The sequence below is a fragment of the Drosophila grimshawi genome, unplaced genomic scaffold (assembly GCF_018153295.1).
Source record: "Drosophila grimshawi isolate 15287-2541.00 unplaced genomic scaffold, ASM1815329v1 contig_311, whole genome shotgun sequence".
NCBI lineage: Eukaryota > Metazoa > Arthropoda > Insecta > Diptera > Drosophilidae > Drosophila > Drosophila grimshawi.
In genome coordinates, this window is record NW_025063098.1 from 16,597,138 (window position 1) to 16,615,698 (window position 18,561).

Sequence of the window (18,561 nt, forward strand, 5' to 3'; positions counted from 1 at the left end):
TTGCCAATCTTTTTTAAATATTCTGAATCATAATTTATTATAACTAATTAAGAATACAAATTATTTTAATAGCAATATAATATTTGATCACAATCAGTTTGATTTAAAATTTTCTTTAAAATGTCTTTTTATCAGACGGTATATTTAACTTAAAAAGGTTTTGTATGTATATTTTAAGGATACGATACTATTTTATGAGTTATATTTAAAGTTAAGATGATCTTATACAATTAATAATCCACAAAATCAAGAAACAATCAGAGCTGAACATTAAATCTCTAATTTTAATTATTAACAAGACCACCTCCAATCAGGAAGCCACAGAAGTGTTTTATTTTTAAACTTTAGATAACTGCTAAAAAGATTTAAATTAAAATAAATGTATATATACTTCACAATATTTTTACACTTCCCACACAAGTTTTTACAACAAATACCCAACTAATATCATCAAAAGTTTAACAAAATATACTTATTTAATTTCGCACATATTTTATGCAGACAAAAATGTCTAGTTCGATTTTGACTAAGGCGGAAATTCTTGTGGAAACGCACATATTTATAGTTCTATATTCTAAAAAAAAACTCGTGTAAACCGAGCACAATTGAAATCTCAGACTCAACTTGGCAACAGAAGCCACTACAATCAATGAGCTTTTATGTGAGCCCCTCACACAAAAGTCAACTTTTCTATGGCTTCCACAAACTATTTTCAAATGTCAATGCTCGGTTTGTTGAAGAACAAGTGTGCGGAGGGCTGGGGAAGATGATTCGATTTTGGTTGCATGCCACACTCAATTGGCGAATCGAACACGAAACGCAATTGGAAATCAGGCAGTTAGTGTAAAAACAGTAGTAAGATTAAACCAAAGGAATGTCGTTAATCAAATTGTGGTTGATTGTAATTACAATTGGCACCATAAGACAATATTTGATATTTTCATTTAATTTATATTTAATAATCTCAATTTAAGTTAAAAGTACTTAAATACTTTCTCTGCAATATGAAACACAATAAATACTGAAATAAATGTAAATGAACTGCTTTTATCTATTGAACAAACTCATTTGAATTCAGTAATTCGAATTTCAGCCATAAAAAATAAATATTTTTTTATTACATTCCTAAAGCGATTTTTAATCATTTAAATTTGTGTGACAAATTCCAATATATGTTTTGTGTTTCTAATTTTATTTTTAAAAATCCCGAATTATTCATTCTAAAATAAGGAAAAATATTGTTTAAAGACAAAAGTTGAGCAATTTAAAATTTTATTGAGAGCGTTAGAGCTGACGAGCGAACACTGTACTTATTTGGGTCAATTGTTAGACTACAAACTACAAACTGTAACTAAAATTGCTGACAGATTTATCGATATTGACTTGTCAGCACAAAGAGTGAGTAATTTGGGACCTTTTGAGGGGTTATTTAGGCCAAATCGCATTATTTACAAATTATGCGATAGCCTGTAGAGCGAGAGAGAGACAGAGAGAGCGAGGGGGACATGTAAAGCTATTGTCATACAGATTGCAAGAATAGTTGGCTGAATGGTTGCATGAACGGCAAAGTGAATGACTGACAATGTTGACAAAATGTTGGCAAACCTGAAACGCTCTCGCTATTTGCACTCGGAATTTGCATTTGCATTTTGTGGCTTTCGTCGATTATTCCCCGTGCATTTCTAATTGCAATTTATGCACTCAACGGCATTTACGTCAAGCTGACAAAGCCCCTGTACATACAGATTAAGCAATAACAAAAGCAAATTACGTGCAGATTTATTGCTTGGCTTATTAGCTTTCTGCATATTACGTATACGCCATGTTCTTCGTACAGCCGTTGTTGACAAGGGCTCAAATACTTTGGTGTGTCCTTACACATTGAGTCAGTAGCTATTTATGCTTTGAGTATTTCAGAGAGTACGAATTATGAAAAACAAAAACATTTGCAAGTTATAACTACGTTGAGGCTTTGTAGCAACTTTTTATGGTCGTTGCATTAGTTACGTAAGACAAGTTAGAATGGTCTAGTTGAGAATGCGCGACGAGCAGATACCCAGCATTGTAATTTATGTAATCATATCAGAGTGTTTAAACTTAACTATACCTTTATGTTCACATCATATTTTCTTCTTTTTTTGTAATATAATTTTAGGCGCATAATTCCAACAGGCTGTCTTAGGTGAAATTTAATAATAGAAGCAAACAAATGTAAGTGTATATTAATATGTTAACGGTTGCCGCGAAGCTTTAGAAAGTTAAAACATTTTTAACATACTAAAATTACTAGAATGCAAAATATTTTAAAGTAAGAATGAACTTTAAAGCATCTCGCCCAACTTGGATATTTGAAAACATATAAGTTTTTGCCCAACTCGAAACTTCTAGCGGAACCCATAGGATTTCATTGTATCAGACCCTATCTTTAGCTGAAACCATATTGAAATTAATTAAATTCGTTTTTCTTTTCAACAATAATAAAAACAGAAATAAAGTAAGCTAAAAATAATTATAAAACATGTTTAAATTATAAAAGGAGGTTACCAAACAATATTCAATATATAAACTTAGATTCAATTAGCATATTTGATTGAGCTAATAATAATTGATGTTTATTATATATTTAATACCAAATTACATAAAAACTAAACAATTTTAGCTGTGCACGCCCCAAATAAATCTTTTTTTGAGTATACTATTGCCGCTGTGCGCTGTGTTTTAAACGCTAATGGCCAGCTATTAATACAGGAAAGTTAATTAGTTAACCTAACACACCTGCTCACCACACACACACACACACACACATAGAGTCACACACACACACACATGTATACTAATAACTGTCAGTTGGTGGGTTGTTGTCAAAACGTCCAAGTCGACAATTTATCAACGTTTTAATTAACATACACGCAGAAACAGCACTTAAAACAAATACCTCAACGAACGTGAAACGTTCAAGGAAGAGAGGCAGACAGAGAGAGAGAAAGATAGGGAGAGGGAGCACAGAGATGAGGACACGTGCCGCGGCAGTTGAAATGAAAATTGCCAGCAGCACAAAATGGCGACAATTACAGTTGCGATCTGTGGCTGAAAAAGGTATTCAATTCGAATTCCCACTGTGCCATAAAAAAGGGAGGCAGGCACAAGCCCAGATCCCAGAGCCCAGAGCCCAGAGCCCAGAAACCAGAAACCAGAGCCTCAGCGCCCAACAACCCGAGTCTACAAGTTGAAACATTTTGGCGAACAATGCCGCAATTAATGGCGGCCAAATGTGAAAGTTCTGTGGGCTGTCTCTCAAAACTACTATCAGGCAAATTGGGATGGCTCACCAAAAACGTATGCGCGATTGGCACGCGAATGCACAATACACACACACACGCAACACAGACACACACTATACCCACGCACAATGTTTCCTGCCAGAGCAAAAAAGAAAAAATGCTTTTGCTTTTTTCTTCCTTTCGCTGAATGAATGCCGCGCACAAAATGGCCAAGCTACGCCTCACTATCTCGCTCTCTCCCTCTCTCTCTATCTGACTCTCTCAAAGTGCTCAATCTCTTTGCTGCTCAGTGCCGCGCTCTCTCTTTTATGTACTATACGAGAAATAGAAAAATAAAAAGTAAAAATAAAACAAAACCTTGTCAAGGACAAAGCACGCAACGTAACCAAAATCAGCTGAGCAGCCTCTGTTAACGAGAACTCTCTTCTGTTTGTTTTTGCGCACGCTGTTAGCTGGCAATGTGAACGCCCTGTGAGCTGACTAAGTCCTGTTAATGCCAATTGTTTGTTGACAGCGCGCTGTTAGCTGGCCAATGTTAACGCGCTGTTAGCTTGGTAAACATGCCTGTAAAAATTGAATATTGATAATTGGGTTTCTTCACAAAGCAAACATTAACAAAAGCCAACTTTTGCAATATATAATTGAGTTTAAAGTACACGCTTTAGGCCGACAACAGCAAGAGAAATAAAAGCGTCTATTTACTTTGGGAATATTCAAGGAACTTTTTATTAGATTGGGCAGCTGAAATGCTTGCATCCTTTTTATATTCAAATTTTTCTCATTTAAATTTATTTTTTAACCAGACTAAAATATCAAAAAAAAAGATGCAAAGTTTTCAGGCTACAGAAAATTTACGAACCTTAAACAGAAGAAGGATAAATGTAGTGTATATAAATGGAATTTTGTAATAAATTCCTTTTTCTAAACATGGATGAATGAGTCCAAAGATTCAAAAAAGTATTACATGTAATTCATGTAATTTAGATTTTCAGAATAGTCAAATTAATGGTTTTCAATTTTACATTTCTGAAAACCTTTTGAAATTCTGTTGTAGCACTAAACGTCACGAAACAAAAAGCAAATTTGGTTTCAAGAGCTTTAATATCTATCTTCAAAATAAGAGGATAACATACAATATTCAATAATTTTGATATTTTACTACACATATATGGATAAGCTAAAGAGGTACTTTATTCACGAAAATATTCTTAACTTTGCGATGTATCTTTTTCTTTCTATTTACAGACTTATTTAAGATGAATAGATTTGAAGCTTATTTCCTAAGGCGGCTACAAGCCATCTTATCAAAATAAAGAGTACAATTTGAATATGCTCGAACATTTAGTTTAAGGCGACACACACACACACAGAGAGAGAGAGAGAGAGAGAGAGAGAGAGAGAGAGAGGGAGACATGAAAGGACGTTGTCAATCCGGCCACAACAGGCACTTAAGCGAACGTTTCTTTCACTCACTTTTTTCTCTATATACATATATCTTTCGTTCGTTTCCTTTTTTTCTCTAACTGATGATGGCTGACCATAAAATGGCTGAAATACTTCAAGTTGAAATCCTCTAAAAACAGCAACAACAACGGCAACAACAAAAAGCACTAAAGCCAAAAGCAATAAACGGCACAACAAATGAAACGGCGACAGTGGCAGTCAGGGAAAATGTCCTGGAAATGACGGCAACTTTGCCTTCATTCGTGGGTGGCCAAATACATACCTACAAAGACACACACACACACATACAAAACAACAGACAAACAAACAATACACGTTACAACAATGGCTGGCCAACAAAGCATGTAACAGGAAAACAGACCAGAAGGACATGCGTTTTGCCCGGAAATATGGATGTGGCCAAGGAGGCGTTGGGAGTGGAGGGGCACAGGCAGAGATGACAACAAGAAAACATTATGTTGCTAAAAAAAAAAGTAGAAGAATAAGCAAAAAATAAATAATAAGCAGCTGGTTGTAATCGAAAATACAAAGAAACAACATACAAATCCATCAGTGGCCTCCCGGCGCTGAGGGGATTGCGGGTGTGGCCGGATGGGGTAAATGTAGTACCCCCTACTAGATGAGGTACAGCAATTGCATGGAACGTTGTCTACTTGCCAGCGCACTCATTGAAATTAAACAAATAAAACGTATATTAATCAAGTAAAAATGCTCGAGTCCAAAAGACAGCTCGGCTACACTGAGAAAAACAAATCGCCCTAAGAACTAGAACTATATTCGAAATATATGGTACACAAATCGTACACGACTTATTTTTACTGTATACATATATAAATAAACCTGATTGGGAAGATGTATCTATAAAATTGTGGCTTTTATTGCTATCGAAAATCTAGATCAAGACTCGTAGATACTTCATTCTGTCTATTGCACACATTTACACATTTTCAATGGGCACAGTGTATAAGAAGAACGAATATTAATATAAATAATAAAATAATAAATTTTCCAAATATGGGGTTTGTGAGGGGAGTTTTCTCCTACCTAAATATATAATATGTATAATTACACAATAGCGAGTTTCGTAATGCTCCACTTCCTCGATAGAGAGAGAGAATAAATAAATAAATCATTTTATATTTCTAGTAAAATATGTAAATCAAAGAAAATATTCTTAAATGAATCAAAGCCTTGACATATAAACAAACTTATACAAACATTTTAAGACAAGGTGGCTAAATTAAACAAAAGTAAAATACTTCTATTGGGATATCGAATGTGGAAGTGAAGCTGAAGTTCTCAAAGAAGCATTTCAATTTGAGGTGTATTTTATGGTCAGATGAATACAGATGACTATCAGTCAAAGATTTCGAAAATATGTTGGATATAGGACGAATTCCTTGTGTCTTGAATTGTTACTATTGATGTGTAATACTGTACAACTATAATACATGCAAAAATTGTAGTTTGTGCTGGAAAACTGATGGGTTGATATCTAGAATCTTGATTCCAAATTGAGGCTGTACTTCAGAAATGACTAGAATCACAAAATTGCTACAATTATATTTCAACATTTCTATAAATAACTAAACATACATTTATTATTTAACAAGGTTTAACACTATTACAAGGATAAGAAAATGTTTAAGAAAGGAAATATTTGTGAGTGAATATTAATAGAATATTATAAAATACCGACGGGCTGCAAGCCAAACTGGTAAAAAAGCAGCTGTAATTTTTGTTTTAATAAAAGTAAGACCTGAAAATACAAATGTAAGAGAACAAAAGAAAACCCAGCAAAATTGAGGCAGCAAAAGCGAAAATTGTGCGATTATGAAAATTTAACAAGCAATTTGACCAACAAAATAGGGCAATAGACGACTTTGATGAAAGGTGGAGGGTGTTTAGGAGGCGGCTGGTTAAGTGATAGGTGAGGGGTAGTTAAGTGGGTTTGGGTCAGACTGGCCAAAGTTGCCCGCTGGCCGATAATCAATAAATGTTGTGGAAAATGTAACACTGGGAAATTGTTACACATGCGGCAGCTGATGAAGCGAAATCGAATCGAAATCTTAATAAAAACACAAAAATGCCACATTTTCAAGGGGTTAACGATTAATATATATATATATATATATATTTAAATGTAGTAATACTAAATGAAATATGTATATAAAACTAAATCAACTTCAATATACAAACTTACATTGTTGTGCTGTTGTTGTTGTTGTTGCTGTGACTGGTTGCTGGATGTGTTGTTGTTGTTGTTTTTGTTAATGTTGGCTACGCTGCGTATGCGTAATATTTGAAATCTGTTTCAATTGACACTACAAACTTAGCCAAACAATATGTATAAAATAAATATGCATTTGTATATTTGTAGTAATTCTCTTAATACGCACACACATACACATTGTCAGGCGCCATACGCACACGCACACGCACGCACACACACACAAAGGCACACGCACTTGCACACATCTACGCCGTGATTTATATAACACAAAGCGAACGGTCCCGTTAAATGAGTATGCGAACTGTTTAATTGCATTGGATAATATGTGTATGTATACACTATGTATAATATGAAATTGACGAATTTTTATGCACTTGAGTCAGCCATTTTTATGGCATTTTTCTTCATATGGTTTCCTATTCTTTTATTTTTTATTTTTTTTGTGTTTGTTCAGATTGCTTTTGCTTGATGTTTATTCGGTTCCTCTTTCGCTGGTTGTCTTTATATATTGCACGTTTCGACGTTTTGCACGTTTGCCTCAACTTGCACGCTCTACGGTTCACGAAGTACTGTGCTAACGGTATTTACGTCCCAGCCAAAAAGAGAGCCAAACATGCATTGGGAGAGTGCAAAAAGGATGGACAGACACAGTAACATTCTCTTTGAGACAAGGGCAAACACTGCTCTCACTGCCACACTCACTGTTAACTTTAACAGCAATATCAATAGCTGTTAGCAGTGTGTTTGTTAGCATTGCTGTTTGTACACTGTAAATTATTTTATCATCGGATTTGGTTTCACTATGAATTTGAGAACTGAACATGTGAAGAGTTTATAAAATGTAAGAAGAACAAATTTTAGTGTATTTAATATATTACATTTTGAGATTTCGCATTTAAATAATTAAAATAAATTTAAAATACAAGAAATTTAGAGCTTAAAAGTATGCACACACTTTAAGATAGGATTAAGGCCATGTTTAAGCTTTTTATCACATAAGCATTTTGTTCTATTTGTTCAAAAACACAACAGAATTTACAACTTAACATTTTATCAACATAAGTCAAATTACAATAACAGTTTGTATAAATGATTTGTAACAGCTGTGTGTAACAGTGTGCTGTAAACTTCAAAACCACAAAACAGGCATTTGTTGTTGCTATTGCAAAACTTTCACTATCAACATTCGACATGTGCACAATATACACACGATACGCTCTCTCATTCATTTTATCTCTCTGTACTCAACATTAAATTGACGTAGCGTGCTGCGCACTCTCGCCGAGAGCGACAACAACAGTTATCGTTGTCATTCTTGCTGTTGTTGTTGTTGCATTTGCCGTTGTTGCTGTTGTTGTTGACAGGCCTTTTTGGCCCACTTAGGGGCTTGTTTTCGGTTTTCAATGTTAAGTGCGATGAGAGGAGCTGCGTCAACGACGACAGTCAAAAGGACAGAGGCAAGAATATAGGAAGGCCAAGCACATGCATTCTCTGGGGCCGCCTCCGCAAAACGACGTAGAAACACACACGCACACATGCATAAATCTGTGTGTGTGTGTGTGTATGTGTGTGTGTGTGTATGTATTATAATACATAATCAGCGTCGTGCAATTATTTATTATATACATATGTTTTTTAGATTTTGCCTATCACTGCCTAAAATTGATTTAGTGCCAGTTGTTCTGCAACAAAGATGCTCACAAAAGATAATGACTTTAGACTTTTAGCGTGACTCAAATCTCTCTCAAAATAATAATAAAATGCTATCTAAATGAAATCTGGCAATGTGACAGCAAAAAGTGACTATAAATATTTTATTTTCGGTTTATTTATACTCTTTAAAATTGCAATCACTAACAAATTTCGCTTGGCTTAACAGACAGACTAGCTGACTGATACGACACCCACGCGCCAAACTCTCATTGTCTGTGTGAATTTGTGTGGGTGTACTTGTGTGTGTGTGTTTGTGTGTGTGTGTGTGGGTGCACGCGTTGAGAGTTTGTTTTGTAACCGTTTTGTTGCTTTTTATGATAAAATTTCTCGCTGTGACCTTGTCGTAAGTATATATAGTTATTTATTCTTGCAGCCGCCATTATAATTGTTACTCTTGTTGTTGTTGTCATTTTTTTGCTTCTACTGTTGTTGTTGTTGTTTCGGCGCGTGGCCGCGTTAATTAAAATTTGTGTTTACGGGTTAGGGGCAGCCTGTGGAATGGATTGAGGGGAAACCTCCTGCTTCGCTTAGTTTTGATGAGTTATGGTTGTCGATTTTAGTGGGCATAATAATAAAGGCAAGGTTATTAAAGTCTTACCTATTTATTGTGAAATCAGTTCTCAGTTGCTTTATTTTGTTAATTATTTCAATATGTCACCAAACAACAAACATTTTATTAATTGTCAATAAGCTTATTTTTATTAATACACCAATTTAAAAAAAAAACATTTATGTTTATTTTTGATAATCAATTTCGCTTAACAAAAATCGCAAAATCTAAATTTATGGCATTTCAAATTTTTACTATAAATATTTTAGCTTTCACTGGATTATTAATATGTTTATATTTAATAACACACCTTTCTAAATTTCGCTTAAATTTAAATTTCTTCATATGTTTTAGGTTTCACTGAATTTTAATTTGTTAATTATTAATATTTGTTAAAATCTATGGTTTTTCATATTTTTGTCATAAATATTTTAGATTTCGGTGAATTTTTATTGATTTGTGCACATAAATAATACTTATGCTTCAAAAACGCTTCAGCGCTCAAAAGGAGGCAACACTTTTTTTTATTTATTACACAGCCCAAGCAGTGGTGCGTATGAACAAACCTTCTGTATGTGTTTGTGTATATGTGTGTGTGTGAGAGAGAGTCAGAGAGCGCCTGTCAGACAGAGAGAGCGAGAGGGAGAGAGAGATAGAGTCACGCCCACATATGTGCATAATATTATACAATTTTGTAGCGCATACACATAATACAGCAACAACAGCAACAAACATTCAAACAAAGTGTATGTCAATCTGTCAGTTAGTCTGCCAGTCAGTCAGTCCGTCTGTCTGTCCTAAACTGCTCGTCGCCAGTCAGTGCCTAGTTGTGAAGGTTGTTCGAAGCGTTGATAAAACCGAATCGATAAAACTGAAACGAGATGTTTTTTGGCCATCATGGCTTTGTTTGGCAACACAAGCAGCAACAAATACAACAAACACAACAATAACAAACACACACACACACACCCCCTCCCCCATCATATCTTCCATATTGTATACAACAGCAACAATAATTGTTCAGCTTATCAACGCTTGCATGGCAAGCAATTCGTCGAGTCCAAATTCAGTTGTCGGCTTTCGTTTATTTGGCATATGTAAAATTAGTATCTGAATCTGAATGAAATGAACATGAATCCAGAGATATTATTGAGTGATAGTTAGATAGATTGTCATAGAAATGTGACTAAAAAATATTTGTATTAATGTTAGTCAAATCTTTTACAGCAATAATACGTGTCTGTGATAGGTTTCTCTTACGATCTGTGTTGGAGTCTGATTACCGCCCTAATCTAACCTAACTGGTTCATTGGTACATCCTTTTATATATTTTGAATATATAATATTGAATGGGATTTCAACTTAAAAGACCATTTGCACTATGTACATACATATTTATCGACTTCGTAATCAAATCCAAATAATCATTAGAAATTATTTCAATTGACTAACATTTTCTTCGAATTGATATAATATAATTCTTCTGTGTTAATGCAATTATCTGAATTAAAATTGTAGGTTTTCATTTAATTAATTTAATTTTAATTTAATAATATGCAATTTATTCGCCAATCCTGGGAAGCCTGCTATTAAAATGTTTGCGATAATCGATCTTTGTGTGGCACGTAGATCTTTAAGAGACCTCCTCATATCAGATACATATCTAAATTAAGGCAAGTCTTAAGTCATTATATCTGCATAAAAGCCTCAAGGGAAAGACAAAAGAAGAAAGAAGATAACATCATTCATTCTTCTAGCATGCAATTTATGCTTAAATGGTTACAAGGACAACGCGATTATGAGAGAAATCTCGGTGGATGTGTTTCGTGGCTGGGTGGATTGTCCCCTTTGGGGCTGCTTTCTGCTATCCGCCTGCTGTTTTCTGCCATTTGACCTCAGTAAGCCATCCTCCAAGCAGGATGTGTACACAAAGCATTCACTAAGCCTTCTAAACAAAAGAATAAAACATTAAAAATAGGAAAGAAAAAGAAAAGAGCAGCTAGCTAATGAGCAGATATCCCCGTACTTATGGACTGAAATAAGCATCCATTGTATTCTGCTGGCAATACTAAATAGAATTCAACACATTGTTGAAGAATTAACCGAATTCTGTTTGTCTCACTCAAATTTACCATATGCATACATTGATTAAGATAAACTTTCTCTTTCATTCACTTAAGAAATAAATTTATTGAGCAGAGCGATAAATATGAATACAGCAAAAGCTGGGTGTATTTTTATCCGGAATGCTCGACTAGCATATACACTATACATAGTTCTGTGCTTGATTCGTATATACCCTGTATAGAGCCAGGGGATGAGAATGTTCTATAGCAAGAGGAACAGAGGGAGAGTGTGAGAGAGACGGAGAGAGTGTTCGAGACTGAGAGGGAGACTGTGAGAGAGAGAGGCAAACAGAGTCCGAGGAATAGACCGATCTAGAGTAAGAGAAAGAGAAAGCGATAGAACAAAAAGAGAAGAAAGTGACAGACCGACTGAGGCTATGTGAGCGACTGATATAGTGAAGGCCATCAAAAGAGACAATAAAAGAGAGAGTAACAGTTGCAATGGCTAATAAAGTCAGAGAAAATTGTATAAAATTAAAATTATAATCTGAATTGAAATAAGAATACCTTTAGTAATATGCACCTCGCTTAAATCACAATCCACTTCATAAAAATCGCAGAGGAAGATTAAATAGTCATTTAATAATCCAACACTTTTAATGAATTTCACACAAAACGTAAAAGCAAAATTGATTCTTTTTGCGTTAGCTTTACACGAGCAACAGATCGAAAGGTTTATATAGACATTTGAATAATATATGCATATATTGAGATATTTTAATGACTATGAAAAGTTGTTAAGTTTGTTAACGTACGTAAAATAACGCAGCTTGCTGCGACTTGGGCAGCTGTCATTAAAATCAATTTTAACAAGTCTACGATAAATACGTATTTAAAAAATTATCTAATGATCATAAGTGCATACTTACACTTCAAATAGCATTGAGTATCTTTTTCACTTAGCTCAAAAGTCATCAATATAATTTTAAAGCATCAATATTAATAATACACACATCTATAATTAATCGAATTTAATTAAGGGTTAACACACGAATTTAATTAAGGGTTAACACACTAATAGCTGCTGGTACAAACACATACACAGAAGACATTAACGGGTTACAGCTGCTGTTGTAACGGCAAGCAGTGACAAAGTATGCGCGTAAAAGCGCGCGCCAAATAGCACACACACACACACATACGCACACACAGATGTAAATTTGTAAGTGCAAAAAGCATACGTTCAGCGTATGTGGAAATATGATTAATTCACAGTTAATTTTTATTTGCTGTTTCACTCACACTCGCGACAATCCAATAAATATTAACAAGTGAGTATAAATGACTATTGACTGTCGAGAAAAGTGATAAGCGCACGCCATACGCTCGGAAATTGCGATGCAAACTAAATCAAGTAACGCCTGCTGCGACAGTGTTGAAAAGCGTGCAGGCCGCTTAGAATTTTGCAATTTTATATTATAATTGTTCTCTTCTGCATACTCTGTTGGCAATATGAAAAAGGTGTCTATGGGTTTGCTATTAATACGGAATACGACTCTCCATTACTCCCCCAAATGCGGAAAAATGTGTAGTAGATATATTCAAAATGTAGTTATATGTATTAAAAATTAAAAATGTGCAATATATTCAATTGTATTTCATAACCGATAAACAAAAATTCGTCCGTCCAAATTAGAATAAGCAAAGCAACGTTAGTGCAACATCTTTAACAGATGGTGAAGCAGATAAGAAACCAATGCACAGAAAAAATATGTAATTACGTTGTGTGCATACGAATGCATTATTCGGTAATGAACGGCCATTCACTAGTTTGCAACTGGGTGCATCGAAAACAGTTTGGGTGTCACTGACACCTAATCACATTGTTAAAGCCGACTCCCAACAGTTCGGAGTAACTGTCGCTTACTCCCAGTTTTAAAGCAAACAGGCAGTCATTTACCTTTTTCGAACAGAGTATCGCAAAGTCATTGCCTTTTACTTTTTTTCAACAGCAAATACAGTTCTCTTTATCTCTTCTCTTTCATGAAGCATCGGTACAAAACATTTTGTGTACCACTATTAACAGTTTGATGGTCACTCAAGCGTTGCCACAGTTTTAGAGGCTACAGTTTCGTTCCCAGCTTTAACAGAATAACGCAAAGTCGTTGCATTTTAAGTGTTCTTTTGTTTGTTTTTTTTTTTTTTTTTTTTAATGTCAGAGGCAAATTGTTGAAATATTCGCTTTACACAAATTCATCTAGATTATAATTTAAACAACTTAAAGTAGCAATTAAAAGGGGGTGGGCAACTACAGTTCCTGGTGAGCGTATTCCTCGTGCAAGGACTCCTTTTCCTTTGGCACAATATACAGTCCCTCCGATGTGGTCCATCGCGTGCCATGCTGTGGACTATGCAAACCCACAATTTCCATTTGCCCCGAAATTGGGCGGCCATAGGAGCGACCCGACATGCCCAGATACATGCCAGTGTCGATGTGACGCAATCGCACATGAGCATCGCGCATCCAACTCTCATTGGAACAGATCACTTCCCAATTGTCACCGGAATCGCCGACACCATCGACGCCATAGGCGGACACTTCCTGTTCCCCGGACAACGGCGATGTGAAATGATGCGAATGCAAATTCTTCTTAGTGGTCAGATGCTCCAATCGAATGGTTGCGCCACATGCGATGGCATCGCCGCGATCGCACATCTTCTGCGCCTGCGCCTTGATCATCCAGTGGCTGTTGACATCCTCTTTTTGCTCCACGCCCGTCACCGACTGCTGCCCCGACCCAGAGCCATATTTGACATCGTGCGAGTGCAGCCGATATGCATAGTCCGAGTTGAGCAATTTCAGTATGGAGCCACATGTAACGTAGTTCGTCTTGGCAGCTAAACTTGGGAAATCGTTTCAATTTAAGTTTCTTTTTTTTTTGAGGGGGGCGGAAAATGCGGCGTGGGCCAATCACAGCCAACCACATAAACTGCTGGCAGAAAAAATAGTGTATTCACCTTGGTTGACATCGATTAGGCTGATGAGCGCCAGAGCAACACCAAGTAATGTGTGCAGCATGTTGTCTCTTCTTCTCTTTTTTGTTAACAATTAAGTACTTAATCTAAAAATTAGAATGTAAAAAGCCGTTTGCGGCAAAAAGCAAGCAACACGCAAACAAATGATATTGACAGCTCACTGAGTTGATCAACACTGATAAATACGCACATGCACAAACTGCGGGCACCCCAAATACTTTATCAGCTGCTGAAATGCTAACAGTTTCGTTTTTAGTTTGGCGAAAAATTAAATAATTCATTTACACCATGCACTTTAATATATTTTACGACTTGTGATGAGCGAAATTTAATTAAACAGACATTCACTATTCTAAAACTCGCTTAACTGTTAACGTGTATAACAGCTCTGCTGTTACTTAAAATGCGAAGTTGTAAGCGATATACGTATCTATCGATATGCGATAAGTGGTCTTATGTCAATTTACAGCACTGCAAATGTTGTAGCAAGTCTTGTTTTTTTGTGAAAATTTCGGAAAAATTTCACTAAGACAAAAATTAATGGCACACAAGCGTTTATTTATCTACGCTGCACTACTAGCGATATGTTATTTAGTTGGCGTGACATGGGTAAGCATTCTGAATGCAACAACTACGCCGTAACTATTGACATTGCTTTGTTTTGCACACACAAAGGCTGAGACAGCAACACAAACACTGCCAATCAGCAGCAGCAACACCAACAACAATGCCAGCCAGCCGATTGCAGCTGTCAAATCCGTTCCAGCAGCAGCAGCACCACCACCAGTGATAGCTCCCACAATTGCTGCACCAAAAGTAATTAGCAGCACTGTCGCCAGTGGCAGTAAATCCGGAAACAGCAGCACAACTGAATGGTTTGTAGTGTTGCAAACAGCGTAGAATATGCAATCGATTTGTAATATTTATATTTTGGTTTACTTAGTGCCTGCGCCGGTGCGCTGCTGCCACAAGTCGATGCCAATGGCAAGGAGCTGCCCATTTGCGCCGAATGCAAATGCGCTCATGTCGCACGTAATACAACACTTATTAAGGTGCGCATTGCCAATTTACACAAACACACACACATTTACAAACGTCGCAGGTAAATTGAAACTGCAACGCTTCATTTCCAGTGGTGTAAAATATATTTATAGATTTCAATTTGCCATAATTTAACTTTTGTGTTTATTATACCCGAGTGCCAAGAAATATATATATATTCTTGATCATCCTTTATAGCCTCGTCGATTTAGCCATGTCCGTCTGTTTGAATTCTTTTTGTCTTATTTAAACTCAAATTTAAATTAAATTAGCTAGCGACCACTGTAATTGTCTGTCTGTCACGTGAGCTTTGCTAATAATGAAAAACTTGCTTTTGTTATTTATTTTGCAGGTGGTTGTCATCATTGTGATTTGGATAATATCCATATTAGTGATATATATGCTCTTCCTGATGTGCCTGGAGCCGCTGCTGAATAAACGCGTCAAGGCCAACAATTATCAGGAGCACACCAATGAAGATGTACAGTTGAGATCTATTCGATATTCAGGCATTAAATATAGTCGACTAGCCGCTAATCCTGCCATCGGTGACATCAGTCATGATGATGATGATGATGATAATGATATTGATCATGATGATGATGACGATGATGAGCAGCTAGTTGGCAATAAAGAAGCACACAACTTTTAAGTTTCACATCGAGACATATTTTATTTGTTTTATTTTATGTTATTTCGTTTTTCACTTTGTTGTTACTAACACTCAAGCATGTCTCCTAACAAAAGCCGTTTATTTCTGTTGTTTTCAATGACATTTTTACTAATTTTTGCTAAAAATAACCTTTCTCTTCTCGTATCTCTCTTCCTTTTTTTGTACTGCATCTGGTAGGATGAGCCCAGTGCCCCCCCACCGCCCGTCGGCAGCAACAATCAGGAGCTGAGCGCCCGCGCCAATGTCCTCAATCGTGTCGGACATCAGCAGGACAAGTGGAAGCGCCAGGTGCGGGAGCAGCGACGACACATCTACGATCGCCACACAATGTTGAATTAATCTCATACAGCAGCATTTGGGTTTTGGCTTCGGCTTTGGCGACTTAAAGACACCGCATTCCGGCAAAAAAAAAAAAAAACATAAATATGGCAAAATTTTGTATTTGTATATTTTGGAGGCCCTAACAGCCCGCTTGGATCAAACAAATAATAATTTAAAAAACCCTTAGACACAATTTAATGTTATTTAAATAAAAACAAAAAGTACCTAACCAAACTATTATTATTAAAGAAATGTGCAATTTTTATTTTTAAAGCAAAGCGTATTTGTCGCAAGATTTTGAAAAGAACAGAGAAATGTTCTTTCATCAAAAAGTTCATTTTTGAAAATGAGGAACAGGAGCAGGAAAAGACATCGAAGAAGGAGCAAGAGAAGAAGCTACATGTGTGCACTATATACTAATCTATACCTTCCCAAAGCAGCTACACATGTATATGATATAGTAATCTGATATTGATTATATTAAGCGAAAATTAAGCACTCGAAATGGGTGCATTTATTTTTAATGCCAAAACTGATTTTTTAATCTTTTGCTACTATGCAACAGTAGTCAAATCCAGTGTACAGGTAGATTTCTTTATGGAAAGAGTGATGTATGCTTCTATAGTCTTCTTATATAATATTACTATTCTAAATTCTTCTCGTAACAAAATTTTTAATATGTTGCGCAAAAAGACTTCAAGCTTAACTCTATTTGATCTGTTTATAATTTTCGTCTTTAAGATTTTATTAATTTTTCTTAAGAAAAATCTAAATAAAAATCGTTTGCTGACTTTCATTACTCGAGTTATTATTTACCAAAATGAACCAGCGGCTTTATTTAAAGGAGTTGTATCTTAGATTAAAGAATTTATAGACAAATGCCAGTTAATAGCCCTCAACTGTCTCGGCAAAGGTCCAGTTCTCCTCGACTTTGAAGGGACCCTTAACGCTGCAATCGCTGGCACTGCAAATGCCCACCGTATACTGTGGAATGCTGCGCGTATCGCGGTAATACAGCACCTTCATGCATTCACGAATCTGTGCAAAGGGGAGTAGACTGGATTAGCCAGGATTACAAATGTGAAGGCAAAGAGAAATGCTTACCAAATTGGATGCCTCCTCGAATGTGAAATCGCGATCTTTGGGCTTGCGTTCACGCACCAGCGGCAAGGCCAAATGTCTGCCGAAACCAGTGGCGACCACATAATCATCATAGGCCCGTCCACGTAAATCCACATTGCCCAGAAACGGCACGCCCGCCTCATCGACACCAGCAACGACGACATCGATGTAAAGCGGATTCATTCGCGACCGACGATTGTAGAGGACGCGTGTCAGCCAGCTGGCCAGGGATTTGGGCTTCATGACCACACCATCGTTGCAGCACTGATCCTCGATCATCTTCTGATCGATACTGCGCTTAATCGATTGGATGTCAGCAAAATCACCGCTGCCGCCCAACAAGATTTTGTCATTGATCTTGAAAACGCGATCGATGTTCTGATATCGAGCCAGGGAACCATACGAAACAAGTGTATCGGCAGCGACCAGGACGCCGCCAGCGTATCTAATACCCACCACCGAGGAGCCAGTGGTAATGGCAGCCCTACAAATATAAATACATTTTCAATATATTCCGCTGCAATTTTAATTTGATTTTTACTTACGTGCTGTGCTTGGTGCCAAAAGGGCCGGCCGTGGTTAATTCGCGCGGCAGCTCTGCTTGCGTATTGCCGCCCATAAAATTGTAGAATTGACCCGGAGCTGGTCCATTGAGCCACATGGGCTGTGCAAAGGCGTTGTTCATCATTTTAAATACGCTACAAATATGAGAATTAAAAAAGCAACAGCAGCAGTCACAGAATGACAGGCACAAATAAATGCCAAACAGTGTTGTATAGCGTTGAATTGTTCGTAGTTGTGCAGTGCTGCTTTTGTGATTTCTTATCGATATGCACAACAAGAGGGAGCGCTATGCTAAACCAGGGCTGCAAGTGTTGTCTGGCAGCGCTGTAACAAAGTGCGCCCAATTTGAATAAACAAAGCTTTTGAATTTTGCTACACAACATAAATTGATAAATTTTGAGTGAAAAATTTCATTTTATTCTTAAAATAATACAATGTATAAATATATGTGTCATAAACTCAGACTAAATATAAAGAGAAAAAATTAATTGTCGAGC

General features: G+C 36.3%; 3 protein-coding genes across 4 annotated transcripts; 1 reads left to right on the top strand and 2 right to left on the bottom strand.

The window, feature by feature from the left end:
* Nucleotides 1–13,477: 13,477 nt before the first annotated feature.
* LOC6567754 (stromal cell-derived factor 2) lies at nucleotides 13,478–14,515 on the bottom strand. Its single transcript, XM_001994004.2, has 2 exons — nucleotides 14,326–14,515; nucleotides 13,478–14,205 (listed from the first exon to the last, which is right to left on the bottom strand). Exons 1-2 carry the CDS (start codon nucleotides 14,384–14,386, stop codon nucleotides 13,616–13,618), a joined length of 651 nt encoding a protein of 216 aa, XP_001994040.1. The 5' UTR covers nucleotides 14,387–14,515; the 3' UTR covers nucleotides 13,478–13,615.
* A 257-nt stretch (nucleotides 14,516–14,772) lies between these two features.
* LOC6567753 (uncharacterized protein CG1161) lies at nucleotides 14,773–16,571 on the top strand. Of its 2 annotated transcripts, XM_001994003.2 has the most exons (5): nucleotides 14,773–14,952; nucleotides 15,019–15,218; nucleotides 15,287–15,395; nucleotides 15,737–15,865; nucleotides 16,235–16,571. In XM_001994003.2, the coding sequence occupies exons 1-5, from the start codon at nucleotides 14,884–14,886 to the stop codon at nucleotides 16,394–16,396; spliced, it is 669 nt and encodes a 222-aa protein (XP_001994039.1). In that variant the 5' UTR covers nucleotides 14,773–14,883; the 3' UTR covers nucleotides 16,397–16,571. The 2 variants fall into 2 exon arrangements, with proteins under 2 accessions (XP_001994039.1, XP_032596009.1); XM_032740118.1 differs by lacking the exon at nucleotides 16,235–16,571 and having other exon boundaries at nucleotides 14,798–14,952; nucleotides 15,737–16,054.
* Nucleotides 16,572–17,165: 594 nt separating this feature from the next.
* On the bottom strand, nucleotides 17,166–18,279 carry LOC6567752 (proteasome subunit beta type-4). The gene is made up of 3 exons (XM_001994002.2): nucleotides 18,046–18,279; nucleotides 17,483–17,984; nucleotides 17,166–17,416 (listed from the first exon to the last, which is right to left on the bottom strand). Exons 1-3 carry the CDS (start codon nucleotides 18,186–18,188, stop codon nucleotides 17,264–17,266), a joined length of 798 nt encoding a protein of 265 aa, XP_001994038.1. The 5' UTR covers nucleotides 18,189–18,279; the 3' UTR covers nucleotides 17,166–17,263.
* Between the last annotated feature and the right edge of the window lie 282 nt (nucleotides 18,280–18,561).

Excerpts from the sequence above, each read along its gene's own strand:
- LOC6567754 (XM_001994004.2), bottom strand. The coding sequence starts at position 14,386 with ATGCTGCACACATTACTTGGTGTTGCTCTGGCGCTCATCAGCCTAATC. Across the intron at positions 14,206-14,325 it reads CCTAATCGATGTCAACCAAG|CTGCCAAGACGAACTACGTT; the intron begins GTGAATACACTA and ends TCCCAAGTTTAG.
- LOC6567753 (XM_032740118.1), top strand. The coding sequence starts at position 14,884 with ATGGCACACAAGCGTTTATTTATCTACGCTGCACTACTAGCGATATGT. Across the intron at positions 15,219-15,286 it reads AACAGCAGCACAACTGAATG|TGCCTGCGCCGGTGCGCTGC; the intron begins GTTTGTAGTGTT and ends TGGTTTACTTAG. Across the intron at positions 15,396-15,736 it reads GTAATACAACACTTATTAAG|GTGGTTGTCATCATTGTGAT; the intron begins GTGCGCATTGCC and ends TTTATTTTGCAG.
- LOC6567752 (XM_001994002.2), bottom strand. The coding sequence starts at position 18,188 with ATGATGAACAACGCCTTTGCACAGCCCATGTGGCTCAATGGACCAGCT. Across the intron at positions 17,985-18,045 it reads TTTGGCACCAAGCACAGCAC|GGCTGCCATTACCACTGGCT; the intron begins GTAAGTAAAAAT and ends TTATATTTGTAG. Across the intron at positions 17,417-17,482 it reads TCGAGGAGGCATCCAATTTG|ATTCGTGAATGCATGAAGGT; the intron begins GTAAGCATTTCT and ends CCCTTTGCACAG.